Source organism: Pseudorca crassidens, chromosome 6, assembly GCF_039906515.1.
Source record: "Pseudorca crassidens isolate mPseCra1 chromosome 6, mPseCra1.hap1, whole genome shotgun sequence".
Lineage (NCBI taxonomy): Eukaryota > Metazoa > Chordata > Mammalia > Artiodactyla > Delphinidae > Pseudorca > Pseudorca crassidens.
Genome location: NC_090301.1, coordinates 852,870 through 877,955, shown reverse-complemented (window position 1 = coordinate 877,955; position 25,086 = coordinate 852,870). Strand labels below are relative to the sequence as shown.

The 25,086-nt window shown below is 61.7% G+C and overlaps 2 protein-coding genes across 13 annotated transcripts in view; both read left to right on the top strand.

Moving 5' to 3' along the window:
• The window catches only part of CROCC2 (ciliary rootlet coiled-coil, rootletin family member 2), a 67,419-nt gene extending 64,132 nt beyond the window's left edge, over positions 1-3,287 (top strand). The window contains 3 exon segments of the mRNA XM_067739924.1: positions 1,141-1,308; positions 1,988-2,131; positions 3,072-3,287. Of these exon segments, the coding sequence (XP_067596025.1) occupies positions 1,141-1,308; positions 1,988-2,131; positions 3,072-3,158 (399 nt within the window). The 3' untranslated portion in view covers positions 3,159-3,287.
• Positions 3,288-7,614: 4,327 nt separating this feature from the next.
• Positions 7,615-25,086, top strand: part of SNED1 (sushi, nidogen and EGF like domains 1) — a 96,366-nt gene continuing 78,894 nt past the window's right edge. For all 12 annotated transcript variants that reach the window (XM_067739981.1, XM_067739978.1, XM_067739984.1 and 9 more), the window contains exon 1: positions 7,615-8,121. In XM_067739981.1, coding sequence (XP_067596082.1) covers positions 7,909-8,121 — 213 coding nt within the window. In that variant the 5' untranslated portion in view covers positions 7,615-7,908. The remainder of the gene's footprint in view (positions 8,122-25,086) is intronic.

Sequence of the window (25,086 nt, the reverse complement as noted above, 5' to 3'; positions counted from 1 at the left end):
GCAGCAGAGCCAACCGCGGGTCCCTGGAGCCCAGATGGGGGAGGGGAGGAACAGCTAACGAGTTCCGGGAGGTCAGCTGTGAGGGGCCCGAAAACCCATAAACCCTTTATTGGCGTCTCAGGAGGGAAACCCGGATGCAGCCGTTTATTTACTTTGGATTTCACTTTTCTCTTCTCTTTTTAACATGCACTTCCCGGAGTGTAACTGGATTTTTAAAGAAACAGGACTTCCTTTCTCAGTGGAGGGGCACCCTTCGTTTTCCTCAGTCCTGAAGAAGAAAGGGTCCCCTCCTTCTGTAACACGCTGGACACCGCCCCCGTCACGTTGCACTCAAGACCGATCCGCCATGTCCCAGGGCCCCCCGAGAGACCAGGCCCTGTCCAGCCTGAGGGCGAGAGGACAGGCCTGGGCCTCCAGCAGCTGGGGCTGACCACTGTCCCACCCGGCCCAGAGCCGGGGAAGTGGACAGGTCTGGTCTGGGGCCCAGATTCCCATCCTGCCCCAGTGGCTGATGGGCCAGGCCTGCCCTGCGTGTCAGTTCCTTCCTCCAAAGGGACCATCCACAAGGGGGCAAAAAGGAGCCCCCAAACCTTCCCACCAAAAGTGTTTGTTTCATTGGTCACCCAACATTCATCCCCAGTTCTTCCCCCCTGTCCTGTGCCTGCGTGGTGAGGATGGGGGCCAGGAGGGGGGCTGTACTCAAGCAGCGGGCCGTTCCAAGGAAGACGGGCTGTGGGGACAGGGACACAGAGGACACAGGCTGGCTGGGACCTGGTCAGGGAGAGGTTGGGGCCTATGAGCCGGCTGCAGGCGCTGAGGTGCAGGGGTGCCAGGATGCAGCGCACAGAGGCTCCCTGAGGCTGGGAGCGGCACTGCAAGGGCCTGGAGGTACCAGGAGATGCAGCTGGTCCAAAGCAGGACAGCAACGTGACTGGTGGTCCCCCCTCACTCTCATAGCAGCCCCACATGCTGGACGGCCCAGGCCACTGGGCATCCTGGCCAGGGAGCTCCCTCCCCCAACCCAGCCAGCTCTCATGGGATCCAGAGCCCCTCCCGGGGGCACCCCACGTGCTCTCCAGGGAAAAGGCTGGCCTGAGCTCACACCCCCGCCAGAGACTGTGGCAGGTTCTGCTCTTGTAGACAGAGCTGAGGAGGGAAAGGGACAACGTGAGGGCGGGGGCCGAGAAGGAGCCGCTGGACCATACCTGCCTGCACCAGGAAGCGGACAGGGCCCTGAGGCAAAACCAGCTGGGCTCCATGCACCCCAGTCTTGGGAGTGGGCCGGGGCCTGGGGCTGGGGGTGTCCGGGTGGGTGTGGGTCCCAGTGCTTCTGTCTCGTGCTTGGACACACATATGCACACGCCCAGATGGGAAGGGCGGGCTGGACCACTCCTACACAGAACAGGTGCGGAGACGCAGCCCCAGACAACAAAGGGGTCCACCAGGGCGACACCTCAGGTCTCAGGGCTCCATGGGCCCCGTGGGAGTGGGGGGACCATCAGGGGACCGTGAGCCAGTGCATGGACCAGAAGGGGGAGGAGTGTGGGAAACACAGGGCCAGGCAGGCCCACAGGCAGGTCCAGGGGCTGCTCCTGTGTGTTCTGGGGTATCTCCCCTTTCACCACTGGACAGACCCTCTATCGCCAGACAAGGAATCGGCAAGGGAGGTGGGGGCGAGAATCAGCCTGCGATGCCTCTGGGACCCCAGGTCCAGCCAAGTGGAAACTAGGATGCCATTAAAACAGATGTAAGGCTCACCTTGCCGGCCTGTGGGTGGGGCTCCGGAGCAGACAAGGCCCGGGGGCCGAATGTGTTTACAAAACCCTCCGCTCACCTTCCGGTCCTGGCCAGGCCCTGGGCTCCAGCAAAGGGCAGCCGGGCCAACTGGGGGTCCCCAGGGGAGGGCTGGATGCGCCTGTCCCGGGACTCTGCGCAGCCCTGGGTGGGCAGGCCACAGTGAGGTGCCTGGGGTCTCCCCTATGCCCAGCGGCTCCAGGAGCTGGCCACCCAGCACCAGCGAGACCTGATGGTGGAGGCCGAGCGGCTGCACGGAGCCCATGTACAGGCTGCACAGGCCCTGGCGTCCCGAGAGAGGACCCACCAGCAGCGGGTGAAGGTGCTGGAGAAGCAGGTGGGCGGGGACCCAGCGCCCGGCGGGGGTGCAGAGGGAGGGGAGGGTCCCTGCGCCCGCCTGGCCCCAGCCCGAGGTCCTCCGGCAGCGCTACTGCCCGGTGGGCTCCAGGCCATCCCCACGGGACCCCACACTACCCTCCGTCACTCCCACACCTCACTGAGGGGCGGAGGGGGATTCTGGGGCGGGTCACCACCCTCTCCGTGCCGCCATCGCCCCCCATAAAGAGGGGCGGGGACAGTCCCTCAGCCGGTGGTTGCTGCGTATGAAACGTCCAGATGGTGCCTGGCGCGTGGCAGTCCTAGTGGCGGTGGCCGCTGCACCGTCCTGCGGAGTCAGGGACGGGGGCAGCAGCGAACGGGGGGGCGGGGCAGTAACAAAGCAGGACAGAGCCTTGAGTGTGTGCCTGTGCTGACCACACCCCCCCCACACGCACGCATGTGCACAGACACACACGTGCACGCACACATACACAGACATGCCAGCCGGGGCTGCCGCGCGGGCTCCGAGCTCTCTGCCTCGGGGGAGCTGCTCGATGGGGGAACAGAGGAGGGAACTGAGACGCAGAGACATAGAGTGGCAGCCCGCTGACTCCCTGAGGTGGTGTCCCTGACCCTCCAAGCCACGTTTGCTCGATTTATAAGCCCAGGAGCATTATTTCCTCATTACTCTGAGTGTGTTCATGGCTGAGTGGAAGGAGGTCCACCCACTGTGAGTGGTGGTCACCCGGGTCCCTAAGAGCCCACGGGGGGGTGACCCTGATCAGAGGTGGGACCCTGCACGCCCCATCTGGCCTCTGGTGAGTCTGTCTGTCTGCCGGGGTTTCTCTCCACGCACACCGCCCCCTTGGGAGCCGTGGACCGCGGCCTCCCAGCCCTTCCGGTCACGGAGCTCAGCCACGGGGCCCGCCCGCCCGCCCGAGCTCCTGCCCTGTCCCCAGGTGGCCAGCCTGAAGGAGCCGCGGGACCAGGAAGTGCAGCAGCGGCGACGAGCCCGCCTCGGCCAGGCCTTCCAGGCCAAGGAGTGAGTCCGGCTCCCGACCCCTGGGTGGCCCGGCTGCCACTGCCCTGACCGGCCCGGCAGCAGAACCGCTGCTGGGGAAGCAACGCCTCGTGCTGCTCAGCCGGGGGGCCGAGCTCGAGGGGCACCGGGCCAGGGAAGCCACCACCCGTGCCGGGAGTCAGTGGGCACCCTCTGATCCCCTGACCACAGAGCTCCCCCAGCCCTTGGGACCCCCGCCTCCGGCTGGCGTGGCCCGAGCTCCGGAGCCGCTGCTCTCCGACGCGCCCCTCCCCGGCAGCACGGAGCCTCCCGCGGCCGGCATCGGCCCTGGCACCGCTGTGGATGTGCTGACCCGGCCAGATCCCGGCGGCCAGGCCCCAGCAGGCCAGCTTCCGCAGCCACGGGCTGCATTCCGTGCCCTCAGCTCTGTAAACATGGGGAAACACGTGGAAAACATTTCCACCAACTGAAGCCAAAAACATAATGTCCCGCAGGGCCCAGCTACCACATCCCTGCGCACAGAGGCGGCAAGACCTCCGTATCCAGGAACTGCAGGGCCGTCACGGTGGCAGGTGGCTGCAAGTGACTCAGAGTCCAGTCCCCACCCCCACCCCCACCCCCCGTGCTCCCCGCCCCGTGACTCACTGCCCGTGAGAGGCATCAGGATGTAAACGTTAAAGTTGTTAGAGAACCACCCACTTTCCCAGCCTATAACTCTGGGAAAATTCCTGCGGGAATCCAGCCCTGGTTGCCACGGAGACCGGGGCAGCCATCTTAGGCCGATGCCTGGTTCACCTGTTCGCATTTTCTCTCTTTTCCCCCCATGAACACTGGTCGGAGTGATTTGTTTCCTCTCCAAAGGGCCTCTTTTGTTTTGTAAGTGACGTGTTTACAACATCTGCGGGGCACCAGCCAGCCCAGGAAATTCCTGCGTCCGCAGGTGCTAGCCGCCACCCCGAAGCACCTCCTCCCTCCAGGACTCATGGGGGTGAGAAGGGCCAAAGCTCCTGGAGCCCACCCATTCCAATCACGATCCCGCACTTAAAACAGGCTGTCCTGTCAGGCCTTCCTTTCTGACTGAACCTAGTAACGGAGTTGCCATATGTTGCGAACTGCACAAAAAATAGGTTTCATTCTGCCTGTCAGCTCTGCCTGATTATTGGTGGCTGTGTTGAGAAGGATTCTGAAGTTCAGCCCAGACTCAGAGGGGAAGAGCATGGTGACCCATTAACAACGCTGCTCTGGGCGAAGGAGGCGTTAGTGGTGGTGTTCGCACCCAGGTATTCACCAGCTTGCAGCGGCCCATTGGAACGCATAGCAACCCAGCGGCTGCCCCCACCATTGGAGAGCCTGGTACAGACAGGAAGGGTAGGGCCGTGAGACACACACAGCTCTGATGCTCAAGGCCTGGCATTTAGTAGGCAAGTCCCTTCCCTTCCTCCTCGACCCGGCGACCCCACGACCCAGTGGGCAGCTCCCTTGTGGAGGAAGGGCCTGAGGGTTGGCGGGTGGGGAGGAAGGACCCGGCATCTGGAGATTGACACTTGGAAAGTGTCAACACTTGCCTCCCTTTGGTGGCCACTGGCGTCTCAGCGTCACGCCTTTGGGACTGAATCTCCCAGCACAGAGGAGGTGCCTAGTAAACGTGCACAGATGAGAGAGGAATACACCCCAGATGCAAAAGGGGTCGGAAAGGTTTCTCAACATTGAAATGAGGGCCACGCGCTATTTGATCAATGTCCTTGCTGGTGATTTCTGGACCCTCCTTGCCCAGACTGCTCCCGGGAGACGTAAGATTTCTTATATTTCAATGAAAGTTCAATCAGTGTAGGAGACGCTGTTTTTACTTGTTCAACATAAAGTTGTATACTTAGGAGAAAGGATTTTTCTGATGGAGATAAACTGCTGTTTTCTTAAACATTTCCAATGGCAAGCGTGTGGCTTCCGTGTGAGAGCCTTATGGCCGCCCGCACCCACGTGTGCACAGCTGTGTACCCTGAACCAGGGCCCCCCATCTCTGCCGCAGCTGCACCAAGGCCCCATCCATCCTCACAGTGTAGTGACCACGCCGGGTGGGCCTCCGCAAGAGCCAGATCCCGCCTGCCCCTCCAGGCCCTGTGACCTCCTGACCTCATTCCCGGACCAGGTAGGGGTCTCCCTGAGGTCTCACCTACGTGGAAGCCCCAGGTGCTCAGGGCGGGTGGGAAGGAGAGAGTGGGAGGGGGGTGCAGCCAGGCAGCCTCCACCACCAGCAGCCCTGCTAGAGCCCCCGTCCCAGCCCTGCAGGGACCAGCCGGCCAGGCCAGGTTCGGTGGGGGAGACGCTCCCCACCTTGGCCGGCACGGGGTCCTGGGGCTTCCCGAGGTCGGCTCCGGGGCTCCCCATCTAAACTGCGTACACACTCAGGCCCTAAATTAAAATGTCACAGGCCTGTTGGGGAGTCTCGGGTTTCCTGGCCGCGGAACACGAGCCTGCTTGATAAAACGATTTTGGTTTTGATAAATGTGGACTTTCTGTGGCCAAGACAAAGGCACCCTTGAGTCTGGAGGGGAACCTGAAACAGCACATTGCTGAAAAGTATTTCCTGATAATATTTTTAGCACCTGGAAAAAAATTTTTTTTTCTCTTTTTCGCCTGTGGAGCTGTGTGTGTGTGTGTGTGTGTGAATGTAACACCCAGCATGGCGGTGCCTCCTGTTAACCCCCAGTCTCCCAAATGGGACTGCAAATGGCCCAGGGTGAGGGCCGCGGAGGGTCAGCAGGCCTGTGCCTGCAAATGCACAGCCTCGCGGGGGGTCTGCCTGCCGAGCGCCACCGTGTGCCCCGGGCATGGCCCCTGGGGCAGCCCTGCCCCTACAGGCCCCCAGGAGGACCCAGAAGAGAGCCTTTACTAGGGTCCCCGGAGGCATGTGCTCAGGAGAAGGTCAGCAGTGCCCCGGAGGGACCTCCTCCGCCTAGGCGGCCTACTCAGAGGAGGAAAGTGCAACTGGGGGGAGGACGGGGCGTGTGCCCCCTCCCACCCCCTGCAGGAGGTGGGCCAGTCTAGGGGGGGGGTCCAGAGGTCAGCCTGGACAACCCACTGTTCCCACCTTCCCCCCTGCCCCCCCCCCCGCCGTGGTTTGGTGCAAGCTGGGAAGTTCTGCCCCTTCTCCCTGTCAGGGAGGGGCCACCTGCCCTCCCCCCTGAGGAAACAAACAGGAGAGGGCCTTCCCCTGGGCCCCAAACCCACGGCACAGACGGCAGAGGGCTGCCAGTTTCCCACAGAAAACCCACAGATGGAAAAGCACGTCCTCCTGGGCTCCCACCAAGGTGACCGGCCTGCTGGCAGCTCTGCCCTCCGGGCTGCACTGTTGGAGGCCGTGTCCTGACCCCACGGGGATTTTGCGAGTGAGGTTCACGGACCCTCCCTGTCCAAGGAGGGTGAGGCTGCCACACCCCTCCTCCGACCTTGGCCATGATTTGACCACTGTGCTGCAGCCTGGCTCAGGTCTTCCCCCCACCTCCCCACTCAGCATCTGAGCCAGCGGGGTGCCAGGCTTGGCTTGTCCTCACGAATCAGCCCCCACCAGCACCCGAGAGCAGAGAGGGTGGAGAGCCCCCGGGGGTCGGGCCCTGTTCTGGGCCTAGGGACCAGAGGTGGCCAGATGCCGGCCCCCTGTGGAGGACAAACAGAGTCTGACTCAGAGCAAGTTCCTGTGGCACGAGAAGAGCTGCGATGGCCACAGGCTGGAGACGCAGAATCTGAGTTGTGGGCACTCGAGGGCCTGCTCCCACCCACGGGGCATCTGTCCACTTGCCCCCAGGCCGGCGTGGACCAGCCTCCCCGATGGAAGGCTGATTTACCGGGAGTTGGCCCCAGACTTCTCTTGCTGTGAGGTTTCCTTAGGCCCCCAAATCATCTCCCCCCGCATTTCTCCTGATGTGGCCATGCAGGGCAGAAACTGCTTAATGCCCTGAAGCAGCCCGGGCCAGAGTCCTCCTCACATACGACCAGATGGCAAGCCTCAGGGCTGGGTGGGCAGCGTGAGGCTGGCCTCTGGCCACTTCCAGAAGGGTGGCCCCCGGCCGACGACACGCTGGCAGGAGGGTGACCTGGTCCCCTGGGGGACAGGGGCCTGAAAGGACACCCAGGAGGCCTGCCCCCAGGCCCAACAACTCACGCAGGCCTGAGGGTCTGTCCTGGAGCTGCCTTGCGGACAAGGCACCTCCTCTGGGCCGGCCCCACACGGGCGCCTGGGGACCCACGGAGGAGGAGGAGGATGGCCCCGGCCGCAGGGCACGCCCGCAGAGCCCTCTCCTTGCGGACAGCTACCTCCGGGGGGCTCGGGCCCGTGGGCTGAGACGCCCGCCCCGCTTGGCGCTTTAAGAGCCGCCTAATTTGCATGGCCCGGCCCGGCCCCGCCCAGGCCCGAGTGACCGCCCGGTTGGATATTTAAATCGCGGCCGTAGGGGCGGGTCCGGCTCCGAACGCGGTCCCGCCCGGCGCCTTCCTCCGCGAGAGACGACCGGAGCACGGCCCGGCCGAGCGGCAGCGGGACTCCGAAGTCCACCAACGGCGCGGCCGCGCTCCCCGCACGCCCGGCCGGCCGGCCCTGCGGGCCACTCCCGACCGCGGCCTCGCTCCTGCCCCGCGGTGACCGCAAGCCCCCCTGCGGCCCCTCCTCGTCGCCTGTCCGTCCCCGCTGTGTCTTCGCTGTGTCCCCCGCTCCGTCCTTCTCTGTCCCCGTTCCGTCCCGCTGTGTCCCTCGCTCCGTCCCCGCCCGCCGACCCCCGGCGATGCGGCGCGGCGCCACCTGGGCGCTGCTCTTGGCCGCGGCCCTGGGGCTCGGGGCGCGCGGCGTGCGCGGCGCTGTGGCCCTAGCCGACTTCTACCCATTCGGCGCGGAGCGCGGCGACGCCGTCACCCCCAAGCAGGACGACGGCGGCTCCGGGCTGCGGCCGCTCTCCGTGCCCTTTCCGTTCTTCGGCGCCGAGCACTCCGGCCTCTACGTGAGTAACCCGAGCCCGCGGGGGGCGCCAGGGGGGTGCTGCGCCCCGGCCGCTGCCCGCCGCCCCGAGTCCCGCCGCCGCCGCCAGCAACTTGGCACCGTGGCGGCCAGAGGTGGAATGAGGACAGCGCTTCCTCCCTCCGGCGGCCAAGGCCGGACAGCGGCCCGCGGGAGCGGCGGGCGGGGTTGGGGGCCCGAGCTGCGGCCCGGCCACCTTGGCGAGTGGAGCGGGGCGCGCCCGGCCCTGGCCCCTGCCCCTGTCGGACCGCCTGGGGCTTGGGCTGCGGGCACTGAGCCGTGTGCCCCTGCTGGGCCCAGCGCAGCGGGGTGAGGGGAGGCCTGCCCCGTCCCGCCCCGTCCCGGTTCCTTCACAGACAGCAGTGTAACAGCAGGCGACTGCTTCCTGGGTCCTCAGTTTCCCGAGTGGGGCTCCTGGCCCCTTCAATTCCTCACTTGGCCTGCCGAGGTCTCAGCCCCTCCCAGGGCCACACGGGCCCCGCCCCCAGTTGACACCTGAGGCCCACTTGCTGGAGGCTGGGACGCGCCCAGACTTTCAGAGGTGCTGTGCGAGACTCAGCAAGCTGGTCGTCTCTGAGCCGCCCTTTCCCTCTCCCTCTCCTCCTGAGCCTGGGGGCTGGCCACTCAGGCCCAGACCTTCAAACAGGACTCCCAGAGGGAGCTCAGGAGAGCGGGGACAGTTCAGGCTTAAGGACAGCAGAACCCCCCCGGGGGGACCCGGGGCCACTGAGGAAATGCAATGTCACGCCTCATTGCTGCATCGAGCATTTACTGGGGGGCACCGTGCGCTGTCCTCTGAATCCCAGCTAGAAAAGTGCCGGCACCCTGTACCTCCAACACCATTGCCCCGCCCTCTGTCACTTCCAGCACCACCTCCACCTCCCCCCTCCACCGCCCATCAGCACCACTGCCTGCACTGCCAGCTCCCCCATCAGCCCTGTCACCTCCCCCATCAACACTGCCTCTCTCCACTCGACCCCAGCGCGGCTGCCAGCATCACTAGCTACCCTCCCACCACAGCCCTTCCATCGCCAGAGGTGGGAGGGGCAGCCGTTCTCTCTGTAGGTGCCACCCAGTGCACGTTCCTCCGGGCCAGGACTTGGACAGAGGGGCAGGACTGACTTCCGGAAGTATGGGGCTGGGGGCAGAGCTGTGCTCAGGGTCTTTGGGAGCCAGGGAGGCCCATGCATCCTAGAAGGGGGAAAATTCACGTTGGCATCGTCTTAACAGAGCCTCTGTCCAAATGCTCCTTGAACCTTCGGGCCAGGCGCAACCTCCTCACTCCAAGTCACAGGTGAAAATATTATTAAAACGGCCGACCCTCTTAACAGCCTCACCAAAACCATCTACCCCTGCCAAAGCAACTGGGAGACATGGTTCTAAAGTGGAGAGATGTGCTAGCAAAACAAACGGTTTCATCTGAAACCAGCACGTGGTTCCTCGCAAAACCTGTGTCTCCATGAGAGCTCTTTCCTGAAAAAAGCTGTCGTCTGACAAACACCTGCCCGTGGCGACGTAGGGAGCCCACTTCACCTCTCTTCGCTCGGTAGGAAAGACAGTGGAAACCTTGAGGGCCCCGGACACCTTGCCTGAAATAATGGCCAGGGCTCTGTGGTCAAGGAGGGAGCAGGGCAGCGGGTCAGAAATGAGGCCAGTTAGAGAAGAGAAGGCATTTATTCCGAAGCAAGTGGGTCAGACTGGTGCCTCCCAGCTCGCGCAGCTGAGACAGTGCTTCTCTGCATGCCCCTGTCTCTGACCCTCGTCCAGCCGGGCGCGGCGTCAGCCAGCCCTGAGCCCAGGTGCCTGCATCCGGCCGAGTGAGGATCCTCCAGGGCTGGACACCCCGGCCCGATGCCTGGCAAAGAGCAGGCTTGTGGAGTGAATGGACACACGGGTGAGTGAATGGAGGCCTCGCCGTGACCCTGCGTGAAGATCAGTGCTTTCTGATCAGAATCGACCCCGGCAAGGACTCGGTCCTGCCGTGTGCGCGGTGGCCTCCTTTCTAGAAAGCCCCGTCGTTTTGCTTCTTTCTCACGCCGTAGCAGCCGTATGTGGTGACTTGTAAGGCTCTGAAAATTGTTGAGAGTCCCTTCTGAACACAAACCAGGCCGGCCCCGCTGGTGGGCATGGAGCGCGGCAGCTGAGAGGGAACCTTCTTGCAGGGAAAAAAGCTGGACAAGTTCACAGGTAGAGATGGCAGCTGTGCTGTGGCCTGCAGGCCCGGCCGAGGTGCAGCGTCCGCGCGGGGCGGCCACGGGGACTGAGAGGCCGTGAGCGGCCAGCGGTGGTGAGGAGCCCCCGTGTCCCCCCAGAAGGGTGAGGCCTGGGGGCTGCGGAGGAAGGTCTTGGTTTATTTGGCATCAGGAGCCCCAAGTGGCAACCTCAGGGAGCACTTCTGCTCCTTCATCGGGGAAGGAGTGCCAGGTGGGCGGTGTCTGCGAAGGTGCTGGGCACGCTGAGGGGGTCCACACGTCTGTTACGAGGGTGCAGTGGCCGAGACATGGGTGCGGGGCCTGCCGGCTGTGTCTCCAAGGCTGGGCTGCTGGGGGTGATGCACAGGGGGGTACCCGCCTTGGCGTGCCTTCCATCCTTCCCCTGCAGAGCCCCTTCCAGCCCCTGCTGGCCCCGCACGCACAGTGCTGTGACACCCTTGACCTCTGAATCTTGGGGACTCTTCCTTGTTCTGGTCTTTTGGAGCACCTTGGGGCCAGTCACGGAGAGCCCCGAGTGGGAAACGGGAAGGGTGTGGGCCCGGGGCGGGCAGTGGCACCTCCGAACCTGGGGGAAGACGTGTTGACAGTTGATTTGACCTGAGCCCTGGCCAGCAGCCCCTCTCTCTAGTGTCCCAGACAAGGCTGGCTCCACACCTGGTGTCTGCTTATCCGCTGGCATCCCCACCGGGGGCACAGTCCCCGCCCAGCCTCTCCCAGACCGCCCGCCCAGGGGAGGTCCGCAGGCGGCCCGGGACCGGTGGCTGGTCGGTTCCTCCGAGAACCCCGGCTTCCCCACCTGTGCAGCCCGTGGCACCTTGCCAACCAAGACAGTCCGCTGGCTGGCCACCAGCTCCGAGCCATCTGGAAAACCCACCCTGACCCACAGGACAAAACCAGTGAGATGGAGGCAGGCCTGGCAGTGGAGCTCGGCTTTTCTGACCTGAGGAAGCCCCCGCAGAAACGCATGAGCCCCCTGGCTGGGAGGAGAGGCCGCAGCCCCCAGGGGGCAGACAGGGTCCTGGGCAGGCCCCTCCCCACGCTCCCTTCCTGCTGGTACCTGGGGTGGAGCGGGGCACAGGCAAGGGGCTCGGAGGTGGAGGTGGAGGTGGGCAGGGGTCGAGGGAGGGTCCTGGGTGGCCTGGCAGCCCCACGTGGGGGGAGAGCGCCGGGGCGAGATCCAGGCTGGCCCCTCGGCCTGGACCTCCCGGCAGCCCGACGGAGGGCGGGCAGTGCAGTCCTCCCCGGCCCAGAGAGGAAAGTGGGCCTCAGATGCAGGCCCAGGGGCCTCAGGACTCCTGCGTCCCGCTGCCTCCTTGCTATTCCACCCCGGCCGTAGTGCGGCCCAGACAGAAGTCCTGCTTCCTCGGCCATCCTGGGAGCTCCCCTGAGACCCCGCCTCGTTCCCACGTGGTCAGAGCAGGCAGCTGGGCCTGCAGCCCTGCCTTGGAAATGCTCCCACTTCCCAGAGCGGCCACCCCGCCGGCCTGGGCGCGTGCGGCACCTCCTCGTGGGCCTCCGGCTCCTGGCCCTGCCCCTCCAGCCTGTCCGTGGGGCGGCTGAGGGAGCCTTGCCTTTCTCTCCTGCCCTTACCCAGCCCCCCTGGCCTTGGGGCTGGGCCCCGTGTACCTGTGCCCCCCCATCACCCGTCAGCCCCCCTGGCCCTGGGCCCTGTGTACCTGTGCCCCCCCAGACCCCTGACCTTGGGGCTGGGCCCCGTGTACCTGTGCCCCCCCGTCCCCCGCCAGCCCCCCTGGCCCTGGGGCTGGGCCCCGTGTACCTGTGCCCCCCCATCTCCCGCCAGCACCCCTGGCCTTGGGGCTGGGCCCTGTGTACCTGTGCCCCCCATCCCCCGCCAGCACCCCTGGCCTTGGGGCTGGGCCCTGTGTACCTGGGCCCCGTGTACCTGTGCCCCCCGTCCCCCGCCAGCGCCCCGGCCCTGGGGCTGGGCCCCGTGTACCTGTGCCCCCCGTCCCCCACCAGCGCCCCTGGCCTTGGGGCTGGGCCCCGTGTACCTGTGCCCCGTGTACCTGTGCCTCCCGTCCCCCGCCAGCGCCCCTGGTCCTGGGGCTGGGCCCCGTGTACCTGTGCCCCGTGTACCTGTGCCCCCCGTCCCCCGCCAGCGCCCCTGGCCCTGGGGCTGGGCCCCGTGTACCTGTGCCTCCCGTCCCCCGCCAGCGCCCCTGGCCCTGTGTACCTGTGCCCCGTGTACCTGTGCCCCCGTCCCCCGCCAGCCCCCCAGCTCCCTCTGCTCCAGCCAATACAGAACAGGTCACCCTCAGCCACTGTGCTTGCTGCCAGCTCGGAGCCCCTCCCAGGACAGGCAGGCCTCCTCCCCTGAACGGGCCCCACTCCCCCAGCCTGGTCCCTGCGCTCCCCGCGTGTCGCTTCTGACCCCACCTCGGTTGTTTACCCTGCACGGGGCGTGTGCCCACAAGGCACATCAGTACACGGTCCTGGCACCCACGTGTGCTTGACTGTATTTGGGCGTCGTGCTGGCGGATGTGGACGTAGGTGTGTAGGTGCGTCTGCCCACTGAGGGAAACGCAAGCAGCGACACCTCAGCGGCCGTGAGCAGTCCTCGGGCTCAGGTCCTGGTTCCCGAACACCAGGCACCACTGAAAGGAACTGGGGCTCTCTGGAGATTATACAGCCATGGCAGGAAGAGAAGAAAATGAGCTTGGGAAAGCTTGTGCCAGAAAGCACTAGCGTGATCAAAGAAAGATGGGGATGTGGCGGAGGGACACAGCGGCCACACCCGAAAGGGGCTCTCGGGACAAGCGCAGCATTACTTTAATGGTAGTGACAGATTTCAGTCCCTAAGGAAAGGGGAGCCAGCGAGTTCACGCCGATACGAGTATAGATACATGATTAAATGTATAAACGAGGGAGAAAGTGGTACTGACCACACTGCCTCGGTGCTGAGTGTCCTGCTCCGGGCAGCCGTGTGTTCTCGGTAGAGGATGTCCTTGCTCAGGCGAATACACAGTAGGGGGCTCAGTGGGTAAAGGGTCATCACTTCTGCAAGGTCCTGTCAAGTGGTTCAGGAAACATCTGTGTAGAAGGAGAGAGAGCATGATGAAGCAAATGGGGCAGGATCCTAGAATCTGGTGAATGTGGATCAAAAGTATGAGGAGTGCCTTGCACTTTTTCTGTAAGTTTGACATTCTGTCAAAACATAACGTAACCTCTAGGGAATGCCTTCTGGCAGGAACACCCGGAGCCCCGGGCACACACCCCGCCACCCTCACTGGGAAGCCAGCCTGGCCGGCTGGGAAGGACTCAGGTGTTCCCCTCCTCAGCTCTCAGGGGCTGTGTGAAGCTAGAAGTGACCAGCTCGCCACAGCGTGCCTCCAGGACAGCCCACCACTCACTCACCATTGACTTATTTGCTAATTCATTTAGTCACACATCCATCCGGAAACCTTGGTGGAGCCCTAGCTCTGAGTCAAGGAGCGGACATATGCACCAGCAGCAGAGTTTTACTTTTAGTCCTAAAATTTTGTCTCTTTTGTTCACGGTGCTCTCCCAGCCTCTGCAAGAGAGCTAGCTTGTAGAAGCAGCTCTGTAAACGTCGGCTGTTCATCCTCTGACTGTTGGGATAACACGCCCATAATTCCATCTTCCCAAAACAAGCGCTCTAAACATTTTGGCAACATCCTTCCCGATGTGTTTTCAAGCGCATTTGGAGCTGCCATTTCATACAAATTTCCATTTTGCATATTTCGTTCAATATTATACTGTGAGCATTTTCCAGTGCCTTAAATTTGCTGTGAAGAGTGTGCTTTTTGGTGGCAGTGTAATATTCCATCCTGTGGCTATACCATAATTCTTTTCAGCAGTCACAACCTGTGGCCTGTGTGGGTGGCTTCAGTGTCTCCGGGGATGCTCCAGTGCACATCTTTGTTCAGGCAGGTCTTTTGTTTTTCCGTTCCTCCAGGGGGGCTGGCTGGGTCCCAAGGAGTGTGCTTTTCAGGGCTGTCTCCCTACTTTCCCCTGCTGCCCAGAGGGCGTCCTTATTCACACCCTCCTCTGCTGGGGGAAGGGGGCCTCCTCAGGTGACCTGAGTCAGCCTGGAGGGCACAGCCGCTTCCAGGCCACACAGGGTACCTGCGGTCCAGTCGACGATGGGGTGGGGACAGTGGGCAGACCCAGGGACAAAACAAGCTGCGGGAGCCTGGGCCCCAGTGGACACTGCTCCCATGGCTCTGAAACCAGGCGGCTGGAGGGGGCTGCCCGGCTCGTTCCCTCCCCCCCACTCCCCCCAACCCCCGTACCTCCCCACAGGGGGTCCAGCCTCAGAGCCTTAGCAGCCATTAACTGGCCGTTTACACACCGGGGCGAGTCCTTCACTGAACGCCTGCTGTGTGCGAAGCGTTACCCGGCTCCCAGCCCGAGGACTCGGCTCGGGCAGAAGTCTGAGTGCTGGGGGCTGCGTCCAGGGTGGGAGGAGTGGGCACCGTGTCTTGGTACAGGTCCCAGGACCAGGCTGTCCTCCAGGCGGGTCCAGGCGGCTGGCCGAGGGCCAGACACAGCCCCCTCGGGCCCTCACACACGTCCTGCAGCGAATGTTTCCCGCCACCTGCTCTGGGCAGAGGGGCTGCCGGGCACAGGCAGCTCTGGAGGCTTGCTGTGGATGGGGCCTGGGGTAGGGCTGGTGTCCCGGGGGAGTGGCCACCGTCCCCAGAGTGAGACTGGCAGGGTGAGAGGCCTAGGTTTGGGAGCAGAGGCACACTGTCCCTGCACTTGGAGGTGGCAGCCAGGGGCGGTGGCTGCAGGGTGACAGTGGACCCGACGTGGCCTCAGAGCTCAGGGCAGCAAGGTCAGGCTGTGCTGGGCCCGGGGGAGGGGGGCGTGGGTGCCCAAGCACAGGGCATGTCCAGGGGCCTCTGGGGACTTGGGATCTGGTCCTAGGGGGGCACCTGGCCCAGGTGTGCCAGAGGTGAGGCAGGAGCTGCCATCTAATCTACACAGGGAAGGAAGGGAAGGGCTGTGAGGACAGCTGGAGGGACAGGACACGGGAGGGGCAGGTGCCTGGACCCCCCGCCCACTGGAGAGGCAGCCCCTGTTGGAGTGGGGTGGGGCTCAAGGGCCTGGGCTCTGGGCCGTAGGCAGGACCACAAGGCCCAGCAGGAGACGAGAGGGTGGCCACCGGGAGGCCCTGGACAGCTGACGGCAGGGGGCACGGTAGGGAGGTAGCAGAGGACCTGCGCCCCGAGGGCCCAGCCTGGGAGGGGGAAGGGCCGTCGCTCCAGTGCTGCAGGGAATCCCTCCTCCCCCGCTGGGCGCTGAAGCCAGCCCACTGCCCCACCCGCAGGCTACACCCTGGCTGCCCAGCAGTGCCCCCCCCCCACCCGGTCCTCTGTGGCCCTCCAGCAGCCAGGCGAGGCCACCTGGCACTCCGGGTGCTCAGAGAGGGCCAGCCTCCCCTCCTCGCCAGGTCTGGGTGTCCAGGGCCCCACCTTGCCGGGGGCCCAGGGCCCTGCCCACGGCCGCCCTGCGAGCAGGACCCCAGCCCCGAGCTGTGCTTGTGGAAGGAATCCTGGTTCCCCAGAGAGCTGCCAGGAAATAAAAGACATGCCTACATTTTTCAAAACAAGCTTATAAAAGGCCTCAGAACTTTATTGTTTTATTTCTGGCAGAAACGTCAAAGCAGGAACCAAGGCCCCGCCCTTTCGGATCTGATGTTTGCAGAGCTGGGGTGCTGTGCCCGTGGGGTCCCCAGCTCCCCTCCAGGCTTGCCTCCTGGCCCAGAGCAGCCCCTCGCCCAGCAAGGGTGGCACCAGCCAGCCCCAAGCTGCCCAGTTCAGGGACCAGCCAGACACACGTCAAACGCTTTCGGCTGCAAGTGGCCTCTGAGAGACTCTCCAGGACATCCCCGCTCCCTCCCAGTTCCCTCCCAGCTCTCTCCCCGCTCTCTCCCAGTTCCCTCCCAGTTCCCTCCCAGCTCTCTCCCAGTTCCCTCCCAGCTCTCTCCCAGTTCCCTCCCAGTTCCCTCCCAGTTTTATCCAAGTCGGAAATGCCACCAGGCCATCTCTCTGCGCTTTCTCCTGGCCCAGCGGAGGGAGGGCCGGCCCCTCCTGTGAGAAAGGCCTGGGTGCCTTTCCCTCTGCGGGCCACACGCCCCCCCAGGTCAAGGGCAGGCTTCCTCCACGCCCCGCGGGCCCCCTTCCTGCTGCTGTGGCCTCGGGGCCTCCCCAGGGGACCAGCCCAGGCCCACCTGGCTGGCCTCAGGTCCTGAGGGGCAGCGGACGCGGGGCGGCACATTGCAGGGCCCGGACCCAGCCGACGGCCGGCCCGGGTCTGGTTTCCGGTACGTCAGTGGCTGAAGAGCACGCTGGTGCCCGGCAGGGGGTCGGGGTCGAGTCCTTTCCCCTGTTTTCCCGACGTGTTGCCCGTTCTACAGAGTGCTGTTGCAAGGAGAGAAATAATAATAGTAAGATTGATATTCTGTGGGAGTAGCATTCGCTGGCCCTGAAGAAGGAGAGGGACCCCGGTGGGGGGGAGGGGTGCCGTGCCGCTCCCCGCGCCGCCAGCCCCGCCCGCCCCACCGGAGGTTCAGACGTTCTCCCCTGGAGGAAGACAGTCCGGGCACGCCCCTGCCCAGGTGGCCCCGGCCCTGCTCTGCCCTGGCCCCGCCCCGTGGGGAGGGCGGCAGCCATCCGGTGGGGGCGGAGAGGGGAGCCCGCCGGCCGAGCGCTGGCGGGCAGGCCGGAGGCCTCTGCACACACCGCACACACCTGAGCACCGGACTTCAAAGGCAGGAAGGAAACTGGGCAGAGCGCCTGTGGGGGAGCCATGGGGCCCAGGCCAGCCGAGGAAGACAGACGGGGGGGGGGGGGGGGGGGGGGGGGCGGTGCAGGATGCAGGGAGGGCGGGGCAGGCGGTCCCACCCGGCAGGTGGCCACGGCCCTAGGGACCCTCACTCCAGCCTGCGGCGCCCCCCCATCCAACTGTGACTCCTCACCCTTGACTCTTTTCCTAAACACGGGCAGAAAAGGGGACCCAAAGTAAGTGTGCAGCGAAAGAGCAGATGTGATGCCAGCCCCGAGGGACGGCGGCCCCAAGTTAAGGCCTGTGGTTGCCGCCCACACCGTGCAGCCCTGACAAGGCTGCCTGCACCTGCCTCCTTCCCTCCAAGTTGTTCAGGTTCTTCCATGTTTTGTCCATTATCACCGTGGTTCAATTACATAGATCGTCTTCAAGTTGTTTGTTTCACTGTGGTGGACATTTGGAGCTGTTCCTACTTTTAGACCATTCTTACTGTGCTGTCTGGGAACATTCCGGAACGTGCGTCCCGGTGCACGTGGGCGCTGGCGTGGAGGGTGGTGGGCCCTAGGGGTGGGGCTGTCGGGCATGGGCCGCACCCGCTCCCAGCTCGTGAAGTACAGAGGCCACGGGTGTTCCCACTGCAGGACACGCTTGCCAGCCCGGTGGTTGTGGACGGGCGTGAAAACGAGGTGCTGCTGCTCTGTTTTGTTCATGAGGCTGAGCACATCTTGTTCACTTGCCGTTGGATTGCCTCATTTGTAAGCCCGCTGTCAAGTCTTTCCTCTTTCCTACTGAGTTCCCTTTTTCCTTGTTACTTTATGGGAGTTGTGTACATACACCAGGTCACAAGTGTTGCAAACATCTTTTCCCTTTTCTCTGCACCTTACTTCACGCTCTTTGGTGCGCCTTTGGGTGAATAGGTACTCTTGAGTTTAATGCAGTAAATGTACCCGTCTTTATTTTTATGGTCAGAGGTTTTTTGTGCTTTTTTTTTTTTTTTTTTTGCGGTACGCGGGCCTCTCACTGTTGTGGCCTCTCCCGCTGTGGAGCACAGGCTCCGGACGCGCAGGCTCAGCGGCCATGGCTCACGGGCCCAGCCGCTCCGCAGCATGTGGGATCTTCCCGGACCGGGGCACGAACCCGTGTCCCCTGCATCAGCAGGTGGACTCTCAACCACTGCGCCACCAGGGAAGCCCCTGTGCCTTTTTCTTAAAAACATTTTATTTATTTATTTGGCCGTGTTGGGTCTTAGTTGCGGCACGTGGGATCTTCCGTTGCGGTGTGCGGGCTCCCTAGTTGTGGCACGCGGGCTCAGTTGCCCACGGCATGTGGGAATCTTAGTTCCCTGACAGGGGATGGAACCTGCGTCCCCTGCGTTGGAAAGTGGATTCTTCACCACTGGACCGCCGGGGATGTCCTGTGCCTTATTTTAAAAATCACCTCCAAGTCTTGAATATGTTCTCCATGGCCCCCCACAACAGCGTCTCTGCTGTGCAGCTTGGTCGCTCACACCTCCGTGCCTGCGCATGTGGAGCTGGGCACGAGGTAGGCCCCCCAGCCCGCCCCCCACCCCCCACCGAGTGTGTGCCTGGGCCATCTCCCGGCCCTCCTCCTGCCCACCTGTCTGATCACTGTTCCGTGTGAGAGCCCAGTGTCCACCACAGCATCCATCCTGGACCAGCAAGTCCTTCCATCTTTTCTTCTCCAGGAAGTCTTGGTCCTTCTTGGCTTTGCCTTTTCATATAAAATTTACAGTTGGCTTATCAGGTTACACACACACACAGACCCACGTCTGCCGGGATTTTTACTGGGATTGCGTGGAGTATGAAGACTGATGCGAGAACTGATACCTTTACCTGGGTTGACTCGCGTGGCCCGGGAACAGAGCACGTTCCTGCGTTTATTTAGATTGTCTCTGACATTCTCTAATAAATCTAACATCTTTTGTTAGATCTATTCTTAAGGACTTGCTATTCTCTATACTGTTGTAAACGGTGTCTTTTCTTCATTTCTTTTCTAAGTACTTACTGCTGTCAATGTGGAATCACAACTGAGTTCTTACCGCTTCTAGTTTTATATGTAACAACCAGGCCGAGCCTCTTACCAATTCTGCTGCATCATCGGGATTCTTCTGGATTTTCCCACATTCACGTGCATAGCATTTGCACCTGATGGTCGTTGTGTTTCTCCCTTTCTAGTCCGTTTGCATTTTGATTCATTTTTCGCCTTGCTGTGCTGGTTGGATACATTGCGTGTTAGCAGGACCCAGAAAGAAAGTGTCCGTGTTTCACGACTAAACGTGCTGCTTCCTCCTGTTCGTTTTCAAGATGCCCTTTTCCGGATCAGAATGTCCCCTCCTATTCCTATTCTCATATTCAGGGAATTTGTATCACATGTGGGTGTTGGCTCTAGTAAATACCATCTCTACACCTATAAAGGTGACTCTCACCTTTAATCTGTTAAATGGGTCACTTAAATTCATTGGATTTCTAATGTAAAGCCACGCTTGATTCCTAACAGAAATCCAAGCTGGTAGTGATGAATTATGTACCCAGTTCATATACTGCTGCATTCAGTTTGCTAACTGCGTTAAGATTTGGGCGGTTTTATATGTGAGATTGGGCTGTTAGCCCATCCATGTTACATTTTAGTGTCGGGGTTGTGCTAGCCTCAGAAGATGAGTTCTTCTGTCTGGAAGAGTTCGTGTATCTCTGGACTTACTCCTTGGATGTTTGGTAGAACTCACTGGTGCTGCCATCTGGACCTAGAGTTTTCTTGGTGGGAAAATTGTGAACACTAATTGAATTTCCTTATGAATATAAAAAAATAGATTTTCTATTTCTTTTCACATTTGGTAAGTTGTGTTTTTCTAGGGGAAAAGATCCATTTTATATACAGCTTCAAGGTGATCAACATAAAACTGTTGAGGTCTGGGATTCGATGGTAGCCTCCTTACACACCAGCGGTCAGCCTGTCACTGCTTCTCAGAAGCTGGCCGAGGCCCGAGGCTCCCGGGTCAGGAACAAAGGCCGTTAGGGCTCATGGTGCAGGGAGAGGCACACCGTGTGGTTCGCCTTGGTGTCCCTGGCTCTCCTCGTGGTGTCATGAGGCCACACGGAGGGGCCCAGGCAGATGGAACCCAGACTGGGGGTTTGTGTCATAGCCAGGAAGCCCGGGGCTCGGGGAAGCCATCTCTCCTATGGCGAGCCTGCCTTTGCCCGCAAGGGAGAGGACACTTTGTCTCTCGAAGCCAGTCTCTGCAAACACAACCCCAAGACCCGGCCCAAGCAGGGAGCGGACGAGCAAAGCGCTCGGGGCCTCCCCCACGGCCCACCTCCCCGCCCCCCCTGTTCTGGGCCAAGCTCCAATTTTCACACGAGTCTGCCATTCCGTCAGCCACCCTGATTCATCGGACCAGCAGAGGCCAGGACCAGATCTGGGTGATTTGCTGCCCACAGGACTCCAGGCAGCAAGATGGGGTTCAGCCCCAGGTCCCAGGTGCAGCTGGCTGTGCAGGATCCCAGAGAGGCCAGGAGTGGTCCAAGGCCAGGCCACCGTCCATCCTGACGCACGAACGCCTGCGGACCGCCCTGCTGATCTTGGATGCCATCACCAGTGACTACAGAGGCCGTAAATTGGCCCAGAAAGCAACTCCCATTAGGCTGACAAGCTCACCCTGCTTTTGCGCAAACCTTCCCAGCTCTACACTGAAAATCTGGTATGCTGGGAATCGCCCAGTCACAGGCAGACTGCGAGGGTTGAGCCCCTGCCCCGCCGTGGAGAGACGTCCTGTGATCCCTCTCCCCACATGCAGACGTGTGACCTGAGGGGACGCAGGCCTCTCAGGTTAGGATCTGTTCAACTTGATTCGGATTGCCTGTCCCGCCGGTTTGGTTAAGGCCTAAGGGCCGTGTCTCTGACCGTTTGTGGTCTCAGTCATCACACACAACAGAACCCAAGGCCCAGTATGAATTCGCGTCATGAGACAAACAAGGTTGTGCCGTCGTGAATTTACCTGCAGGGAGGGCGGGGCCCACACCTGGGCGGCAGGCACAGTAGAGCAGTTTGTGACCGGAGTGTCCCGTGGTTTTTCCACTTTCATAGCTCGCAGACAGGGATGCAAACCCAGCGCAGGTCAGGTGGGCAGCTGCACTGCTGCCCGACTCAGGTGGGCCGTGAGGGCTTTGCCAGGCACTGGATCTAGGGGCGCAAAGCAGTCACCTACCCCCGGCTCCCCCGGGGGCTGAGGTGGTCCTGCCCAGGTGTGGGTTGAATACTCCTCAGCCACAAAGCCAGTGTGCCCGTCCTGGCCCCGTTAATCACCTCCTCCCCTAGCCACCCTCTGCTCACACCCAGACCTTTCACCAGGAGGGCTCAGGTGCAAAAGCAACAGGCATTTGTGTAACATGTACAGACACCGTTACATCCCCCACGGGGCCCCCATGGACCACCGCTGATGACAACACGCAGAGTCCTCAACCAAGTGACCGTGTCTCCAGGACCTGGAATTCCGCCATCCAACAGAAAGTGAAATTCGAATCCTGCAGCCCCTGTATGGGGGCTGCCCCTGGGGGCGCACCTACCAGGCTAGGCAGGGCTGCTGTCAGGGAGAGGGATGCCTCACGGTGCCAGGAACGGTCCGGGCAGGTCCCTGTCTTCAAAGGAGGGCTGTGTAACCCGGTACCCACACCCCCCTTAGTCCTGGCCACCACCCAGAGGCCAGCCAAGGGGAGCTGAACCCCTCCTGGGGCCACGTTTGGTGAGCAAACAGCCCGGCCAGGGTGTGAGGACCCGGGCAGGCAAGGCCACAGGGGCAGAAGCCTTTCGGGATGATTTCAAGGAGGCTGGTCCAGGGCTCGTGACACCAGGTGCCCTCAGAGGATGGGGAACACAGAACGCTCGTCGCACACCTGACTCTAAGCACTGCGGGGGCCTTTGAGACCCCAGCCCTCCGCTGCCACACACAAATGGTCCAGGGAGTCGACGGTGGCAGTGCCGTGGCCAGAGTGGGCTGATGAGGCTGGAAGGGCAGCGCCGTGGCGGCAAAGTATCAGCAGCAGTGAGACCCCCGTGGAGGGCCTGGGAGGGGTCAGAGGTGGCTCGCGAGGCTCCTGTGGACACAGGCCTGGGGTGTGGCAGTGGATTCTGCGCCCCTAACGCAGAGCCCTTTCTTTCGCTGGGTCATGGTGGTGGCTGCATTGCCATCTCTGGTACGAGGAGGGACACAGGGGCATCCCCGTCAGTCCCATCAAAGAAAGCCCCACCCTGGACACCTGCCCGAGGGACCCAGACCGTGCAACCATCAGCTGCGGTCTGTTCCCGAAGATGGGCGCCCTTAGTTGGCCGGGCTGGGTGGGCTCCGTCCGGTGGCAGCGCCGGCTTTTTCTGCGGAGGGTCTGGTTGTGAACCTCTGCGCATCGTGGCCGTGAGGGCTCGGAGCAAAGGCGTGGGCGCATGTGGGTTCCCGCAAAGCGCGGCCCACGGAGCCCCACCCAGCCTCGTCTGCGTGACCTGGGAGCTGCGAGTGTGATTTGTGTTTTTAAAGGGCTGTGAAAACAAAAACAAAAGGGGCAAAGAGGCATATGCGAGGAGCCCGTATATGGTCCACGGCGTGAAAAGTGTTTACCATCTGGCCCTTCAGCCGGCAGTCCGCTGACCCTCCAGCAGACCCTTAGCAGCCCCCGCAGGTCAGTACAAACCTGGGCGTCCCTCAGAGCTCCTTCCGTGGCCGGGTTGCAGGGGAAGCCGGTACTTACAGTTCTGCCCACGCGCAGGCTGACCCGGCGCCACTTCCGGAGTGGGCGCTGGAGCCGGACAGCCGCTGCCCCCCAGTGGACACCATGGGGCCCAGCTTAGCTGGGCCATCGGCGAACCAGGCTGGCTCTTAGGGCCCCTCTGGGACCCGAGGTCCCGCTCGGCCAGGGCTGCGCTCCGGGTGCCGGGGCGTTAGCTGAGCCCCCCCGAGGGCCGCTGCTGCTGTTTCACGTAAAACCGAGACGGCTCGTGGCACAGGGACCTCTCCCTTTGGCCACCGACCCAGCTGGGCCCTTCCCTTGCTAGTGCTCAAGTTCAAGTCCGCGCGCCCCAGTGGGGATATTGGGCAGAGAGTCACAGGCCCCGCAGATCACACTCAGCTCCTACGAGCTGTCCCGGGGAGCGGGCAGGGCCCCAATTTGTAAACAGGGTGCAGTGGGCCCTGCCTCGGGCAGGGGGCGCTGCTGGGCAAGGACAGGCCTCCGGCTCCGGCTCCGGCTCGGGCTCCGCGTGGCTCCTGGACGCCAAGTCCTTTCTGCTGCAGGGCCTGCGGGCGGGGTCTGTGCTGCCCTGCCCTCTCCACGTGCAGGGCCCCTGGAAGGAGAGCCCAGCCACTTCCCGGACGGACGTGCAGGCAGCGATCACTCGTTCAGACACAGAGGCCACGTGGCCCAGATCCACCCACAGGGCCCCTGAAGCTTCCCGTCCCCACTGCAAACCCGTCTAAACGCCAGGAGTCGAGTTTGGGCATCTTCTCTTCCTACGGGAGCGCAGGAGAGTGGAGGGGCCGCGGGCAGAGCAGAGGCCAGCTCCCGCTTTAGCCTTTAGCCCCTCTTTCCCGCACCCCTGCACTCCTGGGCCCTCCCTGCTCCCAGAGGCCCACGGTCAGGAGCGCCTACCTGCCACCTTCCTCCTGCCTGCCTTCCTTCCTTTTCTTTCCTTTTCGTTTCTCTTCTTTCTTTCTCTTCCGTCTTCATCACTGAGGTATAATTCACTTACTGTGCAGTTCACCCTCTTACAATTCAATGGCTTTTCACATACTTACAGAACTGTACATCATCACCACAGTCACCCTGGGAACATTTCCCTCACCCCAGAAGAAGCCCTTCGCCCCTGAGTGACCATCCTCCGCCTTTTCCAGCACACCCCTGACCTAGGCAATCACTAAACTACTTTGTTTCTTTGGATTTGCCTGTTCTGCGTGTTTCATGTAAGTGGAGTCATAGTGTTTTGTGACTGGCTTCTTTCACTTAAAATGATGTTTTCAAAGCTCACTCGTGTTGTGGCCTGTGTCAGTACATCATTTCTTTTATTTGCCAAAAAATTCCATTTATTTTTATAACGTATCCACTCCTTAGTTGATGCAGATGAGGCTTGCTTACTCCCTTTGGCTATTATGAACAATATTGTTGTGGACGTCTGTGTACAGTACATCCTTGTGTGTGGACATGTTTTCAGTTCTCTTGGGTGTCTATGGGTATATATCTAGGCATGGAATTGCTGGTGCATATAGTTATTCTGTATTTAACCATGTGAGGAGCTGACACTGTCTGTTTTCCAGAGTGGCCACACATCTTGCGTTCCACCAGCGGTGTAGGAGCGTTCCCGTTTCTTCACATCCTCGCAGACAGTTGTTATTATCTCCTTTTTCCACGATGGCCATCCTAGTGGGTGTGAAGTGTTATCTCACTGTGGTTTTGATTTTCATCTCCCGGACAGCGATGCTGAGCGTCTTTTCATGTGCTTATTTGCTGCTGCGTATCTTCTTTGGTGAGGTGCCTGTTAAGGCCTGTGGCCCGGTTTTGACAAGGTTGGTTGTTTTCTTATCGCTGAGCGCTAAAAGCTCTCTGTGTACTTTGCATAACCGTCTGTATCGTATTAGCAAACAGTTTCCCCAGGTCTGTGGCCTTCCTTCTCATTCTCTTGGTATTATCTTTCACAGAGCAGAGGTTTTTGTCTCCTTTTCTTACTGCATTAGCTAGAACAAATGCTGAAGACGGTGGTGAGAGGGACATCCTTGCCTTCTACCTCATCTTAGTGGGAAAGCATCTAGTTTCTCACCATTGAGTATGATGTTACCTGTAGGTGGTGTTTTTTTTTAACCTCTTTATTGGAGTGTAATTGCTTTACAATGGTGTGTTAATTTCTGCTTTATAACAAAGTGAATCAGCTATACATATACATATGTTCCCATATCTCTTCCCTCTTGTATC